This window comes from Triplophysa rosa, linkage group LG14 (assembly GCF_024868665.1).
Source record: "Triplophysa rosa linkage group LG14, Trosa_1v2, whole genome shotgun sequence".
NCBI classification, from domain to species: domain Eukaryota; kingdom Metazoa; phylum Chordata; class Actinopteri; order Cypriniformes; family Nemacheilidae; genus Triplophysa; species Triplophysa rosa.
The window spans coordinates 21,388,591-21,410,708 of record NC_079903.1 but is presented as its reverse complement, the minus strand read 5'-3'; the positions used below and the strand labels follow the sequence as shown (position 1 = coordinate 21,410,708).

Genomic DNA, 22,118 nt, shown 5'->3' with positions numbered 1-22,118 from the left:
AGAAAATTAATGATCATCATATGGAAAAATATAGTTTTTGCAAAGAATGGATTTATATTGGATTGCTGGAACCTAGTCTCGTCCTGATTGAACGAACAGCTCCCTCTAGCGTTTATATATCTAACTGAGATCTAATATAGCAATTTAAGGTCCGTCACATAGGCTATAGATTTCAAACCCTTGCATAAAAACTGACCTGTCCAATGTGGTGAAACCACATTCTTATCTTCAGAATACAGCTTTAACTAAAGATGTTTTTTTTCTGATTGACATCTGCAGTAGTGTGTGCATATTACTGTATGTAAGTTAAAGCTCCGTGCTGCTTGGTGCTGTCATTTTTTGCCATACTTTATTTACCAAATCACATATATTAAAATCATTGTAATTATTTTTGCAGTTCCATTAAATTTCAGCGGTGGCACAAAAATCACACTTTATCTTTACTAGAATACTTGAAATTGTGCAACAAGAGAGTGTACAGAAAAATAGTTTAAATATATACATATTTTAAATGTGGTAGAAATTAACAATGTTTGTGAAAATACATGGTCTGTGCTACAGTACACTACGATCACAGGATACCAAATCCTTGTTGTAATACATCCCAGCTGAAAACACACCAAAGAGAAGTTTACAGAGATCCAACAGAAAATACGTAACGTTCAATAACATCAGTAAATCAGTAGTTGTTGACCAACTTGTATATGTATACTTGTTGTATCATAGTAGTTCCTAATGCTTGTTAAATTCAGCAAAGTAAAGCAGAACAGACATAACATAAATAATACAAACTGAGGTAAACGATTTTCATTTTGAATAACTAGTCTGACCTGAAATGTAACAATAAACTTGAAATGAGCTGTAGACTCAAGTCTTAACAGCACACCTGTGACTTTTCTATGTAAACTTAAATCCATGAGATGTGAAATGCCATACTGTTCACAGGGTTAATGTATAAAACACACAAATACACTCCTTAAATGAATATACAATTTCCAGATAATGCTGTATGGTTACGTATACACTGCAAAAAATGACTTTCTTACTTTCGGTCTCTTTTTCTTGTTTTCCGGTAAAAAAATGTCTACAAATTCTTGAATCAAGAAGCATTTTCTTGATGAGCAAACTGACCTAAGAAAATAAGTCTTGTTTTTAGTAAAAAAAAATATGAAATTAAAGTGAAAATTTACAGCTTAATTTCAGTTTAAAACAAGCAAAAACATCTGCCAATGGGGTAAGAAAAATCATCTTGAATTAAGGTTTACCTTTTTCTTAGTCACTCAATTCAAGCTTGTTTTTCTTACCCCATTTCATATTTTTTAACTAGAAAAAAAGCCTTATTTTCTTAGGTCAGTTTGCTCATCAAGAAAATGCATCTTGATTCAAGAATGTTTAGACATTTTCACTGGAAAATAAGAAAAAAATACTTGGTAAGAAAGTCATTTTTTGCAGTGTAGCACACACGAATATTGATTTGTAATGGTATACAGCGAAGTAACAGGTAAAAAATGTGTGTTATAATAAAAGGGTGTATAATTCCTATATTATGCAGATGTCTCCACTGTTGCCTCAGTCACAGCATCTCTTCAGCGATGATCTTCAATGAGTAGCATCTAGTATCTAGTACAAACTGATAGACAACAAATAAGAAATAAACATTAGCACAATTAGAGCTTTTTTTTAAAGTGCATGTAGTCTGTTCTGAGCACAATGACATCAGCAGTTAAAGTAAAACATTTAGAGATTAAACATGGTCAGTCTAAACTCATCGTATGGAGATACTCTGGTGATATCATGTACTTGTGACTACATGTACTGTATATACAGTAGCAGTTATTTTATAGTCATGTCCACTTACTCAAAAGTCTCCAGTGTATTATGTGGATCATCTATTAGTGCAGATAGCAGCTTCACTCCCGACAGTCCGAGATTATTCCCAAACACATAGAGGTTTCTTAGGTGCGAGGGGTTTGACGTTAGAGCTGAAGCCAGAGCAACACAACCTTCATCTGTAATACCACAATCCCACAGCCTGCAAAGAGAACAAAAACACACTCCTTTTATAACGTGTAAAATTTTAGAACGACTTCAAACTAGTTTTCTGAAATGTAGTTACTTCAGTAACTCCAGTTTACAGTGTGAATTCTCCAACGCAGCAGAGAGCAGTTTTACTCCAGAGTCTCCTAGTTCATTCTTATCCAGATAGAGTTCCTTTAGATCTGTTGTGTTTGATTTCATAACGGAAGCCAGAGCGGCACAACCTTCGTCAGTGACTCCACAATACATCAGCCTGCGACGTAAATATATACAGTAAAAAAAATAATACGTACGCTAGTGTAATTAGTGCGGTTTTAAACATAGTAAGATCTCCAGATTCACGGTCTTACTTTAGTATCTCAAGTTTACAGTGAAGATTCACCAGTCCAGCAAAGAGCAGTTTTACGCCTGAATCTCCTAGATTATTTCCAGACAGATTCAGATGTCTCAGGTGTGAGGGGTTGACTCTCAGAGCGGCGCAACCTTCACGTGTGATGCCACAGTACATCAGTCTGCAGAGACAGACAACAAACGAGTCGCTCGCGCCGCTTTTCAGGGGGCTCGGTCAACAGCCAATGACGCTGATGCCTTACCTCAACGCTTCTAGTTTACAGTCAGGACTCATCCACCAAGCAGAGATGCTTGTCAATCCTGCATCTGCAAGATGGTTCTCAGACAGATTCAGCCGTGTCAGGTGTGATGGGTTTGATCTCAGAGCTGACGCCAGAGCGCCACAACCTTCGGCTGTGATGCCACATCTTATCATACTGGAGAGAGAAAAACGACATTCTATCAACTCTTAATGATCACAACGCAAGATGTCAACATCTACTCCAAATCTAAAACACAATTTATGTATCTTAAAAGAGAAATTACCATAGTGTCGCTAGTTTACAGCGTGGGTTCTCCAGTGCACCAGAGAGCAGCGTCATGCCTCTGTCTCCAAGATCATTTCTATTCAAATGTAGTTCTCTCATATGGGAAGGATTAGAATTTAAAGCCGAGTTCAGAGCAGCACAACCTGATTCAGTGAAACCACACTTCTGTAACCTGCAGAGAGACCCATGACAAACATAAAAACTCAATTGACTTAAGGATTCGGTAAATGGTATGTGTCTTATGCAATAAACAGTCTGAATTTTTATTTCTATTCTATTCTCGACCAGTGTTGGGTAAGTTACTCTGAAAAAGTAATTAATTACTAGTTACTAATTACATATTCAATAGTGTAATTAGATTACTGTACAAATTACTCTCTCCAAAAAGTATTTAGTTACCTATTACTAATTACTTTCTATATCCTACATCAACCTTGATTAGTTATTAGTGATTCAAGGATAGACATGAAACGGCTCTTTTAATTCATTCAAATAAATAATATTAAACTACATAAAGTACTCTTATTAACTGACCAAAGTATTACAAATGTGAGAGTTACACATCAAAGCAAGAATTTTAAAGTTAGACTTTGAATTTTGATGTCAATTCCACGATTGCACACACATACACAAAGTATTTAGTTTAATTACATCAGAAGTAACTGTAATTAAATTACAGAAAAAACAAGAGTAATCCCTTACTTTACTTTTTCAAGGGAAAAGTAATTAAATTACAGTAACTAATTACTTAGTAACTAGTTACACCCAACACAGTTCTCGACATAGAATTACCAGTAGATCAATTTCTCTGTATTTCTTTTCCTTTATTGTTGCGAATAAGTTAACCTTACTTCAGTATCTCCAGTTTGCAGTGTGAATTCTCCAGTCCAGCCGCGAGCAGATTCACTCCATCATCCTGCAGGTTATTCCAGCTCAGGTTGAGCTCTTTCAGACTGGAGGATGTTGATTTAAGTGCGGAGGCCAGAGCACCGCAGCTTCTCTCTGTCAGTTTACAGTTTGCAAGCCTATATAGAAGCAATGGGATTACTAGATGTAATTGTGTCTATATGTTATTTGTATGAAATTCTACATAGTATACTCCTTATATGCAAATAAACCAAAATCGAATAAAATAAATAGATTTTTATATTTATTTCTTATACACTACCATTTAAAAGGTTTGGGCTGAAATATTTTCCTTGATTTTTTGATCTGTGGCATATGTCTGATTGTTTGAAATTTGTCATGCGGAGAAGCATAAAATGTGCCAACAAACATATTTAAATGTAAATAAACAAAGATCGAATAAGTGAAACATGATGTATATAGCAAGTATTTTCAAATATTGTCATGGACCTACCGTAGTATCTCCAATCTACAATGAAGACTCCCCAGACCACAAAAAACATCTGTCGCTCCTTCATCGTGAAGTCCATTTCCATTTAAGTTCAGCTCTCTCAGGCATGAGATCTTTGAGCTGAGAGCGGAGGCCAGAGCTGAACAACATTTGGCTGACAGTATGCAGTAATGAAGACTGTACACACGCGAAAAATAAAAACTGTCATTGAACAACATATCTAGCTGCAGCAAAGGGATAAAATGCTTTACAACAAACAGCTCAGCATTATAGCGTACATGTATATTTCATTTTTCATAAGTTCATTTTATTGAGTATACTTAAGTAAGGTTCACAGATTTTTTACTAATATCAATGCACTAGCAGTATACTTGTAAGTGGACTCGTTCAATACTACACACATTTACATTCGTTCAGCTCGGGTGGAGGCTGGCCGTTCATTCCACCACAGAGGAATCAAACGGAGAGGAACTCAAAATACTACTTGGGCATAAATTGGCCCACTTTTTTGTTTACAAAAGTATACTTTTAGGCATACTTAGAATGTGTACCAGTAATAGACTTTGAGTACACAATTAGTTTACAACAACGTTTTTTAATTGTTTGGCAAGTGTACCGATAGTTAGTACTTGCATCACATTTTTGGTTCATGAAAGGACACTTTGTACACTTAGTAAACTAGCAGTTTAGTATGGATAGTTTTATATTATTTTATCATGTTTTCCTGTACTGTATGTTTTTATTACTAAACGTGAACATGTAAGTTTATAAGACACAACTACAAGCCACATATACTTAGAATACGTCATTATACCTTTAAATCTATCAGTACAACTTGCAGGGCCGTAGCTAGAGGATTGGGGGCCCCCTGAAAAAATATTGATGTGGGCCCCCCCACGCACACATATCATATACTGTACAATATACAAGCAATGGACCAAATATCCTTAGACTTACACTGAAAGTATAAATATGTATTGTTTTATTTATTTAAATGATGTGTAATAATAGCACACTTGAACAAACTTATTTTTTTGTAGGGGTTAAAAAAATGTCATTTCCATTTTTCTCTTTCCCTTCAATTTCCCTTTTTCCCAAAGTTTCCCTATTTCAACTGGTAATTCCACTCTTACAAAAGAGGTTGAAAAGTGTGTCACACGTACGCTACGTAATAAGAAAAACAAACATGCTAAAAGCAAAAAATAGCAACAATATTTCTCTTTCACTTCCTATTTCTTGACACTCAGAATCATCCTCGCAACAATCAATTTCAGTACTTACTGAGCCGTTCTAGATGCCTCGATCACAGGCAGCAGCCTCACAAGAACTTCATCGATATCACTGCACATTCTGGCATACTTGCTCATGTGAAACACATCCATCTGTTCTGAGGTCAGCAGCACAAAGGCCACAGCCGACCACTGTGAGGCTGAAAGTTGAGTTCCTCTTATTGCCCCAGAAGTAAGAAAATGTTGAACTTCCTTGACCAGAGAATGGTCACCGAGTTCATTCAGGCAGTGGAACAGGTTGATGGACCTCTCAGGAGACGGATTCTCCATGATCTTGCGTTTGATGTATTCAGCTGTTTTCTCTGTGCACTGGAAGCTGATTTCGGTCTGTGTCAGCAGGCCTAAGAGAGCCTGATTGGACGTCAAAGAAAGGCCCAGAAGAAACCGGAGGAAAAGATCCAGATGTCCATTTTCACTGTCTAGGGTTTTATCAACAGCGATCGTAAGCATGTCAGACAGATCTGAGCATGCTGTGGTGTTTCGATCAAAAACATTTGTATTTTTGTTGATAAAGGAGAGGTACACGTATAGCGCTGCAAGATGTTCCTGCATGGTCAGATGAACAAAGCAGTACATGTTCCTCAAGTACAGGCCAAACTCTTCTCTGAAGATCTGAGTGCACAATCCCGAGTACACAGATGCTTCTGCAACATCAATGCCACACTCCATCAGATCTTCTTGATAGAAGATCAAATTCCCTTTCTCAAGCTGCTCAAACGCCAGTTTTCCAAGTTTGAGAATCATCTCCTCATCTTTCCCTTTCTTCTCATAGTCCTTCTGATGTTTGATATTCGTCTGAATGATCAGGAAGTGTGTGTACATTTGAGTTAGAGTCGTGGGGATCTCTTCATCACTCTCAGCTTCGCTCAACATTCTCTCTAGAACAGTGGCAGAAATCCAGCAGAACACTGGGATGTGACACATGATGTACAGACTCCTCGATGACTTTAGATGCGAGATGATTTTGTTGGATAGGATGGGATCACTTATTCTCTTTCTGAAGTATACCTCCTTCTGTGGGTCAGTGAAGCCTCGTACCTCTGTGACTCGATGGACACAGTCAGAGGGGATGAGATCAGCTGCTGCCGGTCTGGAGGTGATCCAGATGAGAGCCGAGGGAAGCAGATTCCCCGCGATGAGGTTTGTCAGCATCACGCCCACTGAGGCCGATTCATTGACATCACGCAACCTCACGCTGCTGTGAAAATCCAGAGACACACGACACTCATCCAAACCATCAAAGATGAACAACACTTTATATTTATCACCGCTTATGTCCAATTCTTCGGTCTCTGGGAAGAAAAGATGAAGGAGATGTAAAAGACTGAGTGTTTTGTTCTTCATCAGATTGAGCTCTCTGAAAGGAAGTGGAAATATGAGGCGGACGTCCTGATTCTCTTTCGCTTCAGCCCAATCCAGAATGAACTTCTGCACAGAGACTGTTTTTCCAATGCCAGCGACTCCCTTCGTCATCACAGTTCTGATGGGTTTGTCTTGTTCGGAGGAAGGTTTAAAGATGTCATTGCAGTTGATGGGTCTGTCCTCTGTTGATGGTCTCCTGGATGCTGCTTCAATCTGTCTGATCTCATGTTCGTTATTGATCTCTCCGCCTCTATCCTCTGTGATGTAAACCTTTGTGTAGATGTCATTGAGGAGTGTTGGGTTTCCCTGATGGGCTGTTCCCTCATGCAGACATTGGAACTTGACTTTCATGTTTGATTTGAATTTCTCAAGAACAGCAGGTTCAGATTCACAAGTGCTGGAAGACCATTCGATTAGTTTAGTAAGAGTTATTTTATTATCATTATTACATAGTTCATTATAAAGTGTTTACTGTATAGCCAGAAGAAGCAACCAGTACAAGTACAACACTTTGCCAAGAATAATCTGCTGACAAAAATGACACACCTTGGATGTGATACCATGTTTCCCCATTTCTCTGTGCTAGGTGACCGGCTACTCCCGAAGGACCCCGCGATATTTACAAAGTCTGATTTTCCTCCAGGTGGCATTTCACCATAGATGTTTGGAGGCCGTTCAATCGAAGCATTACTCTTCATGGACACAGTGCTGTGTATGAGTGACACAGACCTTACTTGCTTACTATGAAGAAAAAATACATATTATACTTACAGGTCCTTCGTCATTATTCAACGCATGTGATCTAATGTACAGCATTGAATTGTTAACTTATAGGCATTAATTAAGTCAACATATCCGCACATATTATAGTGGCACTGAATGCTCACGTTTGATCGCCATTGCTGTAATGTGTTGAACATGAACATCTCACCTGTTTCCAGTTGTCATTCTTTCATCTAGGTATGTAAGATGATCAATAGAGCTGTTGGTTTTCATGGACAAGCAGCTGGCCACTGGAGACATTGACCTTGATTTTTAATAAAATACATTTAAAATTATAGTATTCCTTGTAACTTTGTATTCATTTGTGTTGTGGACTTAAATGTATACTGCAACAAACCTGCTTCTTGCAAATAAATCTCCATCTTTTATAGCTTCCGCTTCATCCATGTGGTCACTGGATCATTAAATTGCAATGTTACTGACAAACAAATTAGACATAAAAATTAAACACTGTAGACATATATTTTAGGCTTTCAAAACAGACTAATGTACACCTAATCCTAAAGTAGGGACATATAGGCTATATCCCAGAAATAGACACGTTTCAAAAACGTCCTCCCCCAGCCCTCCCAAAAGGGGTTAGGTGTGGGGGCGGGCGTTACAGACGAGGACCAATCAGATAACAGCCCACACGAAATGTGTCTTAATTCAGAAAAGCCACCGGTTTTACATGTCTCTCAGTGTATCAAAGCTCTGCGTCAGTGTGTCTAGATACCAACAAAGAGAGACCGAAAACCTTGAATAAATGATCATGGCAGACATCCCAGCTAGAGAGAGAGAGAGAGCGAGAGAGAGAGAGAGAGAGAGAGAGAGAGAGAGGAGAGAGAGCGAGGAGGAGAGAGGAGAGCGGAGCAGACGAGAGAGAGACGAGAGAGAGAGAGAGAGAGAGAAGAGAGAGAGTAGAGAAAGGGAGCAGGACGAGAGAGAGAGAGAAAAGCGAGGAGAGTGGAGAGAGGAGAGAGAGAGAGAGAGAGAGAGAGAGAGAGAGAGAGCGAGAGAGAGAGAGAGAGAGCGAGAGAGCGAGAGAGCGAGAGAGAGAGAGACTGGAGCTTTTCCTCTATACCTAAGCTGTTGATTTCAAGGTCTCAACGTTCACCAAAAATGGGTGTGATACAAATGGACTCTACTAGGGTGTAGGGGTTCTTTCCAAAGTTGTTTCTAAGTTGATTACCTCTCCTTTAGTGAAACGGAGAGGGGGGCTATGTTGTTTGTTCTTTTTATGTATTGATCTATTGATAGAGACCCAAGTTGTCAAATGTGTAACCAACTAGGACTATAATACCAGTGAGATCTTAACCCAGAGCATGTGGCCGGGTGTATTTCAGTGATTTATCTGTTTTCTTTATAAAATTGCTACCTGTTAATGTGCCTAAGGGCTAAGTTATGTTCTCATTTACTGCCCGAATTATGTTTGTTAACTTGCTATGAAATGGAAGTAAGGGGATGCCATTAATTTTGTTTTGCTACGGCTATATTTTTTTCTCCAGTTTATTTGATTAGCAGGGGAGTTAGGGGCAGTGTTTTGTCTTTTCTTTTCTCTTTTGTTGGCTGGGTAGAAAGACTCTTAAACCCCAAGGAAGAACTATTTTTGGTTTGTTATTTTGTGGCTATCTCCCTTCACAAGTCTCTGCCTATAGACTTGTAGAATAAACTTTTGTTACATTTAAATTTCAAACTTGTGTGATACCTTGGGACCTGGAGACCTCAGCCATTCTCTCTCTCCACACTACTTTGTTACATTCCTTAACCCTAGACTAAGGGAAAACGTAACATGTGAAAGTTGTAACTTAGTGGCCGTTTAAGTCAAAACTAGGCTAAATTGTAACTTACGCACAGCTGGTGCAACCGGCTCCAAATAACCTGGACACTGGTCATTTGATTAATATAAATCTGGTAATTTCTATTTATTAGGCCTATGTTATTGTATGGAACATTTATGATCAGAGTAAAATCTGCTATAATGTCAAGAAGAATGCTATAAATCCGACTTCTGACAGCTATTAAACAGGAGTTTAATTCGATACCACAATTAAAAATGCATTTCTATTTATTTAGTGCGGGCGTGCAAAGAGCCGCGCGCTCGCATCATTTAAACGTTAATGGTCATTTCTTTTTACCTCACTGCCTGATATTATTTAGCGGTTTATTAATGTTCTTTCTTTACTTTATACCTTACAGATGTGAGAGTAAACACATATTTTCACACACATTTGATTTTCGATCAATTTGGCGCGTTTAAATGAACGGACCCTGATGTTTGTGAGTGTGACGCTTTTGATTGTTGTTTCTAAAAACGGACAACCTGCTAAACTTATGTTGTAAAACAATAATATAATGTTTAGCTTAAACAAAATGTTTATTCATCTCTGTCAATAAATAGCTGCTTTAAATCCTCTATATTGTGTTGAAGTCTATTTTATGTCATGTAGGCTACTGCAGTATAAATAAAATATCTGATTGTGATGTACAGTGCTGTGTTGAGTTTTATAATCGTTATACGGTGCTTTATACATATTTGAACAGAGAATTACTCAAATTATAAACCTGAATCTTTAACGCACAGATTAAATCACAAATTAATTGAATCCTCCACGTAAGGGATGATAATTGTGATAACTGTGTCAGCTGGGATGTCATTTTTGTGTTTGGCGTTCCTGTGTATGTACATTTAAAAACGATATCGAATATCAATAACAACTAAAAAAAATAACCGCGTACGTTTTAAAGTCAAAATGTTAAAACAGGGAAAAAATAATAACAGACTAACAAAAGGTGACCGGCTACTCCCGATGGACCCCATGATATCTACGAAATCTGATTTTCCTCCAGGTGGCATTTCACCATTGATGTTTGGAGGCTGTTCAATCGAAGCATTACAGGCGTTAAAACAGGAAAAAACAATAACAGACTAACAGAACAAAAAGTAAAAAATGCTCTGTGATACTTACAATCGAAATCTAAAAAAAACCGAAGCCAGTAGGCATACTTACTGTTTTTCAGCACTTTTTTACTATACACCGTTGTCACAAACTTCGAAGCTTGGTGTTAAAACAAATCTCATCCGCCTGTCCATTTACTTTCTGTTTCAGTGGTGAAATATTACCGTAATGATAGTAATAAAGGCACGTTTTCACGGTTGCTTGAGCGCATCCACACCGATAATGGGCATTTTCCAAACGGCATTTATGCGCCCTTGAATTCGGGCCCTTCGCGAAGAGGACGCCATTTGTAGGGGCGTTCCAAACGAAAGTGTACACCTGAATCCCTTCGCGAAGGGCCCTTTCAAAAGTTCGTTAGCGAAGGGTACATGCCACGGTCACTTCAAAGGGCTCTCACTAAATCCTTGGTGTTTCGAGTCTGACGTCATCAGGCAACAGTGCGCAACAGTGTTTTTTAGGCGATTTTAACAATCAAATGTAGTTTAGATGGTTAGCGTAAGGTTAGGGTTAGGGTGTGGGTTAGGGTAAAGATTTCGTAAGACTTGAAACACCAAGGATTTAGTCAAAACCAACAAGCCACGCCCACGGATCTGATGACGTCAGACTCGAAACTCCAAGGATTTAGTGAGAGCCCGCTGTCGGTACACGATCCGGGATGCCTGCACGATCCGTCCGCGCATGCGCAAAATGACGTAGTAGATAATTCTGTTTAGCGACGATTTACGACACTGCACGATCTGTTCCACGCTTGCGCACCTTTGTACCGCGACTTTGGCCCTGTCCCAAATGGCGCACTTACGGTCTCGTGGACTTAAATTGCGCGTTCTCGCCAAGTCTACGAGTGCGTAGGGTGTCCCATTTGTATTTTTAGGGCTCAGAAGTCCAACTTTGTGCCCTCGATGCGGTCTTCGGCGAAGCCCGCATTGATGCAGACTCAACTGAAGTCCCCTACCCAGGAATCCTTGCGAGCGCCCAATCACAGAACGGATGGTAGGAGTGTCGTGGATGTCAGACATATACGTAAACATGACGGATACATTTTTAAATGTATGTTTTGATAAAATTCAAAATTAATTTATTAATTAGTTACTTATTCATATTATTGCTTATTTATTTTCTATTAAGCCAGCTATTCAAGAATAAAAACGTTTAATAAAGTGCATTTTCTTACTTAAGGTAATAAGCCATGTTTTGTTGTAGATTTATATCCAGTTGTCTCTGGGCTCTGTAAAGCTGAACAACACAGCTTCTGTAATATGGAGAAATATTAAATAACAACATACTGTATATGCATATTAAGAAGTGTATACAGAAGAATAGTGTATACAAATAAATACATATACATAAGCAGTTGCATTTACGTCATGACAAATTAATGCATTACAAACATAAGTATCTATTGTATAATGCTCGGGTGGTATCAACATATGAAATACTGAACAATAAAAACCGGCATCTCCAGTCCCAAATAACTACAATGGGACAACAAGTGTGGTCGACTTCAAGAGGTGCTGCGCAGACTGATCAGTGTATGACAACAAAGCACCGCTTGCTCTTTCCGGTGTGATGACCTCAAGTCTGTCCCAAAATGCACTCCCATGTACCCTTGTAGACTCGTGCCTAGTGCCCTATAGGTCTGCACATCCTGACGTCACCAAGTGTGGACTCAGAGGAGGTCCATAAGACCGGAGTGCGCCATTTGGGACAGGGCCTTTCACTACTGTCCACCTCTGGTCTCATGTCACTTCTGTGTGCACACTATGCATTGAAATACTCTAACGTTTCCCCAGACTTGTTTGTAGTTCTTTCTTCATGTAAGTGCAGATAGTCTAGGCAGAAATGCATATTATGTTCCTTATTGTCTTCTGTAAACACCATTGAAGGGATTATTCCTCATTTAGATTATATAGATAGATATATTAGCCTATATATAGACCAATACTAATACAAAATGACTCGATTTAAAGTTAACTAATATTAATAAATTTTAATTTACGCTTTTAATAAAAACCGTCTTTGACAATACTGACCTCAGATCGAAACACAGCAAGTTAAAGATAGCAAACGGACTCCGGAACGGATCCGCCCCGGAAGTGTCACAAGCTCCGGAACGGATGCGCAAAACGGGTCCGGAACGGAGTCCACTTGCACAGCGCAGCGGATCCAGAACAAATAAGGATTGCGGATCCGGACCAGATCTGGGGCAGACCCGCCCTGTATCCACTGATAAAGCAGCTGATCCGCCACGATCCGATCAGGACACGTTTATAAAGAAGCTGATCCGCCACGGATCTGATCTGGTCATTCTGTCTGGATACCTTTCAGATCCCTCATTTAAAACTAGTATTCTGGCCAAAACTAGCTAAAGAAATATTTCAAATCTAATGGACCGACATTGGATAGACTGGATTGCTCTATAATATTTAATATGCCTGCCTTTATTAATAAAACATGATGAAATCATTCAAAACTTGTAAATCAAAATTCAGCCATTTTAGCCAGTAACAATTATTTATGTATACAATTAATAGGTATTACAGAAAATGAAATGCAACCATAAATTGTCCAAAGAACATTTTTTATTTAATGAAAAAGAACACTTTTTTAATGTAGCTCAAGAAACATTTATTCTTATTAATGTTGCACTGCTTATTTTTTTGTGTGGAAACTGGGTTTTTTGAAGATCACAAAACTATTTAAAGTAGTAAACTTTATCTCAACTGTTACTACTTAACTGTTAAACGAACACTTCAAAACACAGAAGTTAACTGTGAAACACCGAAACGCTACTGTTGGGTGCTGACAGTGGGACGGCTCCTTGAGTTTCCCCTATCTGCTGCCAAGTTGAACCACCGTATTACGTGTTTAGTAATGTCATCATCAGTGGCGGCACAGGAGACATGGCTCTTTCTCACAGCACCTGTGATACACAAGCAAATTTTCATTAAACAAATTCATGAAATCACATAGGAGATACCAGTTTTTTTGTCTTTAAAACAAGAGTGTACAATCTGACATTTATAGGTACACTATGTAACTTTTGGAGCTCTAGCCGTTAATAAACAGAACTGCATGCGAGTTGTGAACCTCCGTGTTCTTTTTAAGTCTGTAGGCAAAGTTTACATATGTACCTTAAACATGAAATTCTCCAAAAACAGACCAGTGGCACTTGAATGAGCTGTAAACTGCCAGAGAACACACACGCACAGTATCTTAATATGATTTAATATCTTAATATGACATGAAATAATTAGTCTACCAGAACTAAAGTTTACTGATACAAGTGGGTTTTTAAACTACGAAGTAGTTTATAAACCTAAAAACTTTTAACTTTAAATTATTGGTATGAATCTTTTGAAATTGCACATTTATTACATGTTAAAAGCTGTAGTGTGGACCATTATTAGTATTTTGACAAAATAGCTGGCTAAATCAAGTTTAAAACAGTATCAAATCTTACTTTACTCGGTTGTTTGGAAAAGATGAAATACTGCAAGACCAGTGGCACTTGAATGAGCTGTAAGCTGCAAAACAACACACACACAACAGAACACACACGCGCGCACACACACACAGGCACAGTATTTTAAGATTTAATATGATATGAAAATTATCTGAAACAACATTACATGGGGAGGTGGAGAATATATGTCAAAATATTAACAAAAGACTCAAACTATACCAGAAGTTCAGTGTAAAAAAAACAGGTAACGTTAACGTTAGGCCTAACATCAGTTTATCTCGCCTGCTATTTTACTGGAAAGGGGAGAAAACATGCGCTCAGGATTGGATTAAAATCCGATTGAATCACCCCACCTCCTAGAAAGATAAAGACATTCCGTCCAAAAAGCTTTTACTCAAAAAGTTATTTACCAAATTAATTTTACTCAACGCTAATGACAATGTGCTGAAACTTGGCTTGCAAAAATCACTTCAGAATTAAAAACATCAAGCAAGCTTTTATATATCTTGCATACACTACTCTTCCATAATATAAATCTTCGAGGGTTTAGGCTGCATTAGTTAGATCAACCGGAACCAAAAACACAACTGATGTACTTGTTGCATCAAAGAGTACAGAACAGTACTCTACTCTCAGCCAGTCTTGTCTCATTGTTCCAAGGTTACCACAGCGAGCAGGATGCAGTTCATGGCCTGACCTGATGGTAGAGCGGAGAAACGCGCTTCCATATATAGCGCTTTTACAATTTTCATTGTTACAAAGCAGCTGTACATGAGACATATTGACTATAAGCAAAATAATTAAAGTTGTACCTGCAGAAACAAGAAAAGGTTGAAAACACAGAAGACAGACATACCCACATACAAAACACTCCACACACACAATATGCACACGTACTAACACACATAGACATAGAGACACACACACACACACAATGCGCACGCACACACACACAACACACACACACCACACACACACACACACACACACACACACACACACACACACACACACACACACACACACACACGCTCAGTGAGAGCACACATTTAGGATAAAGGAGAGAGAAGCACAGGTCAAATATAACAGACTATAAATTCCTATATGCAATATTAATTAAGTAAAACTTTAAAATTCTAAAGCAGCCCCCCCGGTCAGGCAGATAGTGCAAAAACAGTATGCAAACGGTGGCGAGGAACCCAAAACTCTAATCGAGAAAAAAAACCTCAGGAGAACCCAGGCCCAACCAGGGGATTCCAGTTCCCCTCTGGCAAAAGCTGCTGCCTCTGCACAAGCTCCAGAGAACTTGCACAACAAGGCTAAATAAAATAAATAAACTTAATAATAAAATAAATTATAGTTTAAGATTATCATTAATAATCTAATAGCATTTGAATTTTGTGGTGAAGACATGTCAAGAGACCGCGTCCTTCTTTTCCAGCTCTATCATCTCAGCTCTTGTCAGGTCCCCACTTCCCATTCTCCGCTCTACCATCAGGTCAGGCCATGAACTGCATCCTGCTCGCTGTGGTAACCTTGGAACAATGAGACAAGACTGGCTGAGAGTAGAGTACTGTTCTGTACTCTTTGATGCAACAAGTACATCAGTTGTGTTTTTGGTTCCGGTTGATCTAACTAATGCAGCCTAAACCCTCTGAAGATTTATATTATGGAAGAGTAGTGTATGCAAGATTAAAAAGATGCGTCTTTAGTCTAGATTTAAACGACAGAGTGTGTCTGCCTCCCGGGACAGTGCAGGGAAGACTATTCCAAAGTTTAGGCGCTAGATAGGAAAAGGATCTACCACCTGCACTTGATTTTGAAATTCTAGGTATTACCAACTGACAGGACGCCTGAGAGCGTAATGCACGTGAAGGACTGTAATACAAAAGGAGTTCATTCAAGTACTGAGGAGCTAAACCATGTAAGGCTTTATAGGTAATAAGCAAGATTTTAAAGTTAACGCGATGCTTTATAGGTAACCAGTGCAAGGTTGACAGAACCGGGCTAATATGTTCATACTTTTTTGTACGTGTAAGAACTCGAGCTGCCGCGTTTTGGACCAATTGGAGTTTTTGTAATAAGCCTGCAGGGCAACCACCTAACAGTGCATTACAGTAGTCTAGTCTTGATGTCATGAATTAACTTCTCTGCATCTGACATTGACAGCATATGACGTAGTTTAGATTTAAGATGGTTAAATACAGTATAAGAACATTTAGTTTATAGGAAAATACGTTTAATAATAGCTACTCGTTTATAGGTTTCCTTTATTAATATTTTCAACAAACGAGCGCTGGATTCAGAAAGCACGTGCGGCGTTGTCAAGGTAACATTTGGCAAGTCATTCCCTTTGTGAAGGGTAACCCTTCAAACAGGGCTCAGCCCTTCGAAGGGCATAGGGATGCTCACTTACGTTTGGAAAAATGCCGTGACTTGTACAAAACGCTGCCGCTTGAAACATGAGATGTGGAGTTTACTTAGAACTATCAAGCACCATATCCTGGCAGAAAGATAACCGCAAGAGCAGTTTTGTTCATAATGCTGTACCGTACGTTGGCTTTATTTCAGACAGCGCGTCTCGCGTTAAATGCGCGAGATTTGGCAACCTGCGCAAATCATTACAAAATACACATTTTCTGATTTACAGGTACAGTGTACTGTAAACTAATATAACCACACTCTTACAAGCTCACAGCTTGGATGATGAACATCTCCCACTAGTGGTTATAATGTTACACAATGATCGCAAACATTTTTATTTATTTTATCGAATGTGAACAGAAATCTGTCTTACAAAGCATATCATATTAAAACAACAACAAAAGTTCTTAAACACGGCAAGTAAACACATATGTAAACATGTGAACTGATAAGAAAGAATCACATATTTTCTTAGATTATTCAAGAATGTATGAGTTTTGATGAATCAAAGAACGAAAGAATTACACTGTATCTTTCAGCCTTCTCTACAAAACCACGCCTCCTCTAATAGGCATCAGGAGAGACAATATTACAGTACAAAGCACATAAATTTACAAGATTAAGTAAACATGGCCTCATGAAACACACGGATGACGTATGAGGTTGAGAGGCAGGTAGGAAATCCTATCATTGCATTTAGTCACTGAAGGCAATGATTGGATGAATGTTTAATGGTCCTGACTCTAACTTTATATACAGTATATAAATATAAACATAATGTTTAAAATGTATTTAAACATACAAAAAATAAACATGAAAGTATAATTTCAGTAACTCGCATGGATAAACTTCAGCTGTCAAACAATCTAAACGCAGGACACTCAGTAATCAATAAAAATATGCATCCTGTGAAACAGATTGACCATTCTTCCATCATTAGAACACGTTTTTTTACACTAAACGCAGAGTGATTAACTGACAGCCATTCTGTTTGTACCTGACAGAAATCAAATAATCTACTAGAATATTTAACACGTTTACATGGAACCCAAATACTACAAGAGTACCACTGAATATTTAAAACTTGTAATTTTCATAAACTCAGCCATTTAATTTTTCTCCTCAATCTAAAGTTAGACTAGTGTTTTTATGAATATCTCAAGTGTCACTTGTTTTCCTTGCATTCTTACCTAAAAACGTGAATTTGAAACTTGTAAATAAAGACAAATATTGAACCAATTTGGTTTGTAGGCAGGTCTTATAACACAATGGCTCTCAAGTCAGTCAAAATGTGGTCCAGATCTGGGAGATGTTTGCAGAGCCTCCATCTGAGCACCAGCACAGATTTAGTGGTAAATACTGTATATAAACGAGTAAAAGTGAAGCTGGTATATAGCAGTGTCACGGTGTTTCTCGTCTGTTTCTGACATCAATCTTCTGAGAAATCTGGAGTGGCTTCACTTCAGCTTGAAACAGACAAATCTAGTACAAACTGAATGGACAAAAAACAATAATTCTTATAGTTCAAGACACTTAATGTTAAATGGACAATTAACAATTAAGTATGTGAATAACTTAATGATCCCTTTACTGGGATTACAATTTGCAGTCATAGAGAGAATTAAACAAATTCTACAAATTTAAAAGCTTTTAGCAACACATGACAAGATTAAAGACTATAATAGCAGCAAATATATCATGTAAAAATTCAACACTCACTCAAAATGTTCCAGTTTATAGTGCAAATCATCCTTTAGAACAGAGAGCAGCTTCACTCCTGAGTCTGTGAGTTTATTTCCAAACAGGTAAAGATCCCTCAGATATGAGGGGTTTGATCTTAAAGCTGAAGCAAGCACTGCACAGCCATCATCAGAAATCCCACAATCCCACAGTCTGTAACAAAGAGAACATTTTCATAGTCTCAAAACACACATCATTGATTGCAGAATAATCTACCCTGTGTGGGAGAAGGCATCCCAGCTGTGATATGCCAGTACACAAACACGGATTAAAGTGAAATCTTTCAAACCCACACTTGTGGTCTTGCATTTGCCAACTTCCATGATGCAGTTCCTGTATTTGACCAAATTGGATTGAAGGAATAGTTCCCTAAAATATGGAATTTACTGACCTTGATGTCATCTCAGATGTGTATGACTTCCTTACTTCAGTTGAAAATATTACTATAACTCTGACTGTGTTCAATTGAAGAAGGAAGTCATATACTGTACGTCTGTGATGGCATCAGGGTGAGTGAATTATGAGAGAACTTTCATATTTGTGCAAACCTTTGCTTTAAGTGGGCGTGAAGAAAGTGTGTGAGGAACATTTAAGTAAGTGACACTTGATAGAACAATGTTAGTCCAGTTAAGTAAAACGGAAAGTGTATTATATGAAATTTAGCTTGTGTCATTGCCATAGTGCCAAGTTTTGGCCCAGTGCCACCAAGTGGTCAAACAATAGAATTACAAACGTTTACATAGCAAATAGGGTATAGCCTGTTTGTCCAATCAGAAAACAACACGTTAAATGGAAAAACTTTTAGTTTTATTTTTTTAGTTTTATTTTTTAATGGCACTATGGCAATGACACGTGCTAAATTTCATATAATAGCATGGCGTTAACAACACCAAGGTTGTGGGTTCGATCCCAGGGGATTGCACATACTTAGAAACAAAATGTATAGGATAATGCAATGTAAGTCGCTTTGGATAAAAGCGTCTGCCAAATGCATAAATGTAAATGTAATGCCAAGGTGGGCACCCACTCAAGTTTTACATCAATGAATCTCTGTAGTACATAATCATTGAACTGAATGTTTTCACAAGTTTTTACACAATCAGTCTGCGGACACATGGAAAACATGATGTTAGAATAAACCTTAAAAATGATGACTCGGTTTTTGCAGATATTAGTAACTGTAGTGCTTATTTGGTAAACAGCATTTGCAAACATTTGATATAAACCATATACTCATTTCTGTAAACCATATACTCAACATTTTCAAATTAAATGTAAAATCTAACTTTAACAGTGGCAGGTTGTCCTTGGTCGTTTCTCAATATGCGTTCTTGTCTGTACTTGTGTCCTTGTGGACTTGTGAAACGTCATCAGAAGCAGCCAAAGTACTGTTCCAAATCAAAGTTCACATCTAGCCAAGTACAGTTCAAATCCCCGGAAGTGTTCTTGCTCCACCCCTTTTATCGAGGTTGCATAGGGAGATGACTTGTGCAGACTTGATACGGGCCATAACCCAGAATTCAGTTCGCTCCAACTGACGTTCCGTAATGGCAGAAAAGAGAACGCACAACTGTAATACATTTGGAAATACTATTGTTATTATGTCACGAAATGTAGTTTTTGAGGCGAGAATATAGTTGTTTAGACTTCAAATCTGGCGTTGAATTATAAGGTTAGCCACTATTTGAAAATTTCTTCAGATGATTTCGGAGGTGGGAGATCCCGGGTAGTCAGCGCTTACCTGCCGAGGCCAGCCCTACCTCGGCAAGTGCTCCTGAAATATACTGCTGCTAATAGCGTTGCTGTAGTGCTTCCATTTTGATTGATTCTTTTACTTATTTCACTTTCCTTTTTTTCTGTGTCTAATTTTTCCTCGTCCAACACTTTCCCACCACCGTCTTTCCCGCTTTTTTATTTGAATTGAAAACGAGAAGAGTCCGTTGTTTGATATTCAATTTTATTTCAAACGAAATTAATATAATCAGAGTAGGCAAATATCGCCTGAACCACATATTAATGTTTAATAGTTTTAAAATACAAAAAGGGCAGCTGTATAATATCGTATTACACACGTTTTGCTAATTACATTTAATATGTACATTAAAAATAAAAACGAAAAGATATACAATGACGCTGATTGAAGCATGAGGTGCTGAGCTGCGCTATCAAGTACGCTGCTGTTCAATTTGTAAAATAACTGGACTTGCCTCCCTGCATCTTCGGGAGTTCATTCTTCTAAGTCGAACTTGCCAAGTCCGATCTTGGAAGGACGCAAGTCCGGACTCTGCGAACTTGGTATTGAGAAACGGCCCTTGACATCTCGCTACAGCTCTACAACAAATTGAATGATATGCCTTTGAAGTGTTATCTGAGATGGTGTGGATTTAATGTGCATTAAGTGAACTGCCTGTTGCTTGCTACCCCACTGAATTGATGGTCAGTACTCGTCAACTATGGAAGGTAAATCCTGCCACATTTAAATAAATAAATTAAATGATGAAAATGAAAACTACATTAACAATTTCATTATACAGAGCCCTGCATCTATAGCATGCCCTGAACCATGCCGGAGCGCGATTGTCCCCACTCCCCCGCTGGCCTGCGCTTACACTGTTAATGCTTTATATCAGAGATATATATATCGGTATTGCACCAGACACAGTCAGTCGTAATAATTACAAAGAGCTAAGACCAAGTGTCCAAGGTCTACACACGTTCCTTCGAATGGTTTATTTTCCCCCATGGTGCGGTGACACGCCTGCACTTAATAGTGCTGTGTGTATTAGATGTTTTTTGCTATGACAGCTGAACTTCAGGGAGGAATTTAAACAGGTGCATAATTTAAAACATGCATTCATAACATAGTGCAGCGCTTCCTAACGATTGGTTTTATCATAATGAAGTATGCGGGGCTGATTTAAAAGCATACTGAGCCGTTTACTCTCATATCGCTCTCGTATGACTATGATATCATAAGCAGATTGGTCTGCGGAACGCACGCGTGAAGTTAAGCACACCTAATAAACCTCAAACCGAACATTCGATGGATTCTATTGTGCTGAGAAAGATCGCTTTGTTTATGTTTTCTTAAAAGCAGTCAAAATGTAATGATGAAAGCGTGCTCGGTTACGGTTGGTAATGTACAGTTGTGAGCGCAGGCCAGCGAGGGAGTGGGGACAATCGCACTCCGGCATGGTTCAGGGCATGCAATAGATGCAGGGCTCTCCAATGCTTTAGTTTGTTCAGACGTCTGTTAACTTATCAGAGATGCAGAACACCACACTGCAACTTTTCGGTATTGCACCAGGCACAGTCAGTCGTAATCATTACAAAGAGCTAAGACCAAGCGCCTAACAAGGTCTGCACATGTTCATTCGAATAAAGGGATATGACGTTTTTGTGGGCATTCCCAGTAATGCGGACGCTAGGGATGTAACGATATCAACATTTCACGATACGATAGTACGTCGATATGAAGACTACGATACGATATTTATTGAATTTTGTGCAGGAAAAAAACAAAACAAATGAAGACTTGGAAAAATGTGGCATAAGTGTTTATTAAACAATGACTGAACAAAGATCACATTTATTTTTTTTAAAGAACAGTAAAGTCAGTAAGAAACCGGAACTAACAAAATAACAAACATTTTGAGAACATGAAACATGAAAAAATTAACATGAAAAAAATTGATAACATGAGTTGTTTGTCAACTTTTAACAACTCACAAACAGTCAGGTACTCACCTCATTCACTGCTTCACTCACCTCATTCACTGCTTCACTCACACACTCACCTCATTCACTGCTACACTCACACACTCACCTCATTCACTGCTTCACTCA

At 38.3% G+C, this 22,118-nt stretch overlaps 1 protein-coding gene and 1 long non-coding RNA gene across 3 annotated transcripts; both read right to left on the bottom strand.

The window, feature by feature from the left end:
- Positions 1-336: 336 nt before the first annotated feature.
- Positions 337-10,853, bottom strand: si:dkey-23k10.2 (NACHT, LRR and PYD domains-containing protein 12). 2 transcript variants are annotated; one of them, XM_057351844.1, is made up of 13 exons: positions 10,697-10,853; positions 8,044-8,124; positions 7,855-7,950; positions 7,470-7,664; positions 5,554-7,320; positions 4,276-4,449; positions 3,767-3,940; positions 2,914-3,087; positions 2,631-2,804; positions 2,388-2,549; positions 2,117-2,290; positions 1,859-2,032; positions 337-1,630 (listed from the first exon to the last, which is right to left on the bottom strand). In XM_057351844.1, exons 2-13 carry the CDS (start codon positions 8,091-8,093, stop codon positions 1,621-1,623), a joined length of 3,324 nt encoding a protein of 1,107 aa, XP_057207827.1. In that variant the 5' UTR covers positions 8,094-8,124; positions 10,697-10,853; the 3' UTR covers positions 337-1,620. The 2 variants fall into 2 exon arrangements, with proteins under 2 accessions (XP_057207827.1, XP_057207828.1); XM_057351845.1 differs by having other exon boundaries at positions 8,044-8,100.
- Positions 10,854-12,948: 2,095 nt separating this feature from the next.
- Positions 12,949-14,592, bottom strand: LOC130565126 (uncharacterized). The gene is made up of 3 exons (XR_008964338.1): positions 14,106-14,592; positions 13,777-13,830; positions 12,949-13,565 (listed from the first exon to the last, which is right to left on the bottom strand). It is a non-coding gene; the product is annotated as an uncharacterized LOC130565126 (long non-coding RNA).
- Between the last annotated feature and the right edge of the window lie 7,526 nt (positions 14,593-22,118).

What these genes read in the sequence shown, in the direction of transcription:
- si:dkey-23k10.2 (XM_057351844.1), bottom strand. Translation starts at nt 8,093, where the DNA reads ATGGATGAAGCGGAAGCTATAAAAGATGGAGATTTATTTGCAAGAAGC. An exon ending in AGAATGACAACTGGAAACAG is followed by an intron (nt 7,665 to 7,854) that starts GTGAGATGTTCA and finishes TTTTCTTCATAG; the next exon opens with TAAGCAAGTAAGGTCTGTGT. An exon ending in AACATGGTATCACATCCAAG is followed by an intron (nt 7,321 to 7,469) that starts GTGTGTCATTTT and finishes ATGGTCTTCCAG; the next exon opens with CACTTGTGAATCTGAACCTG.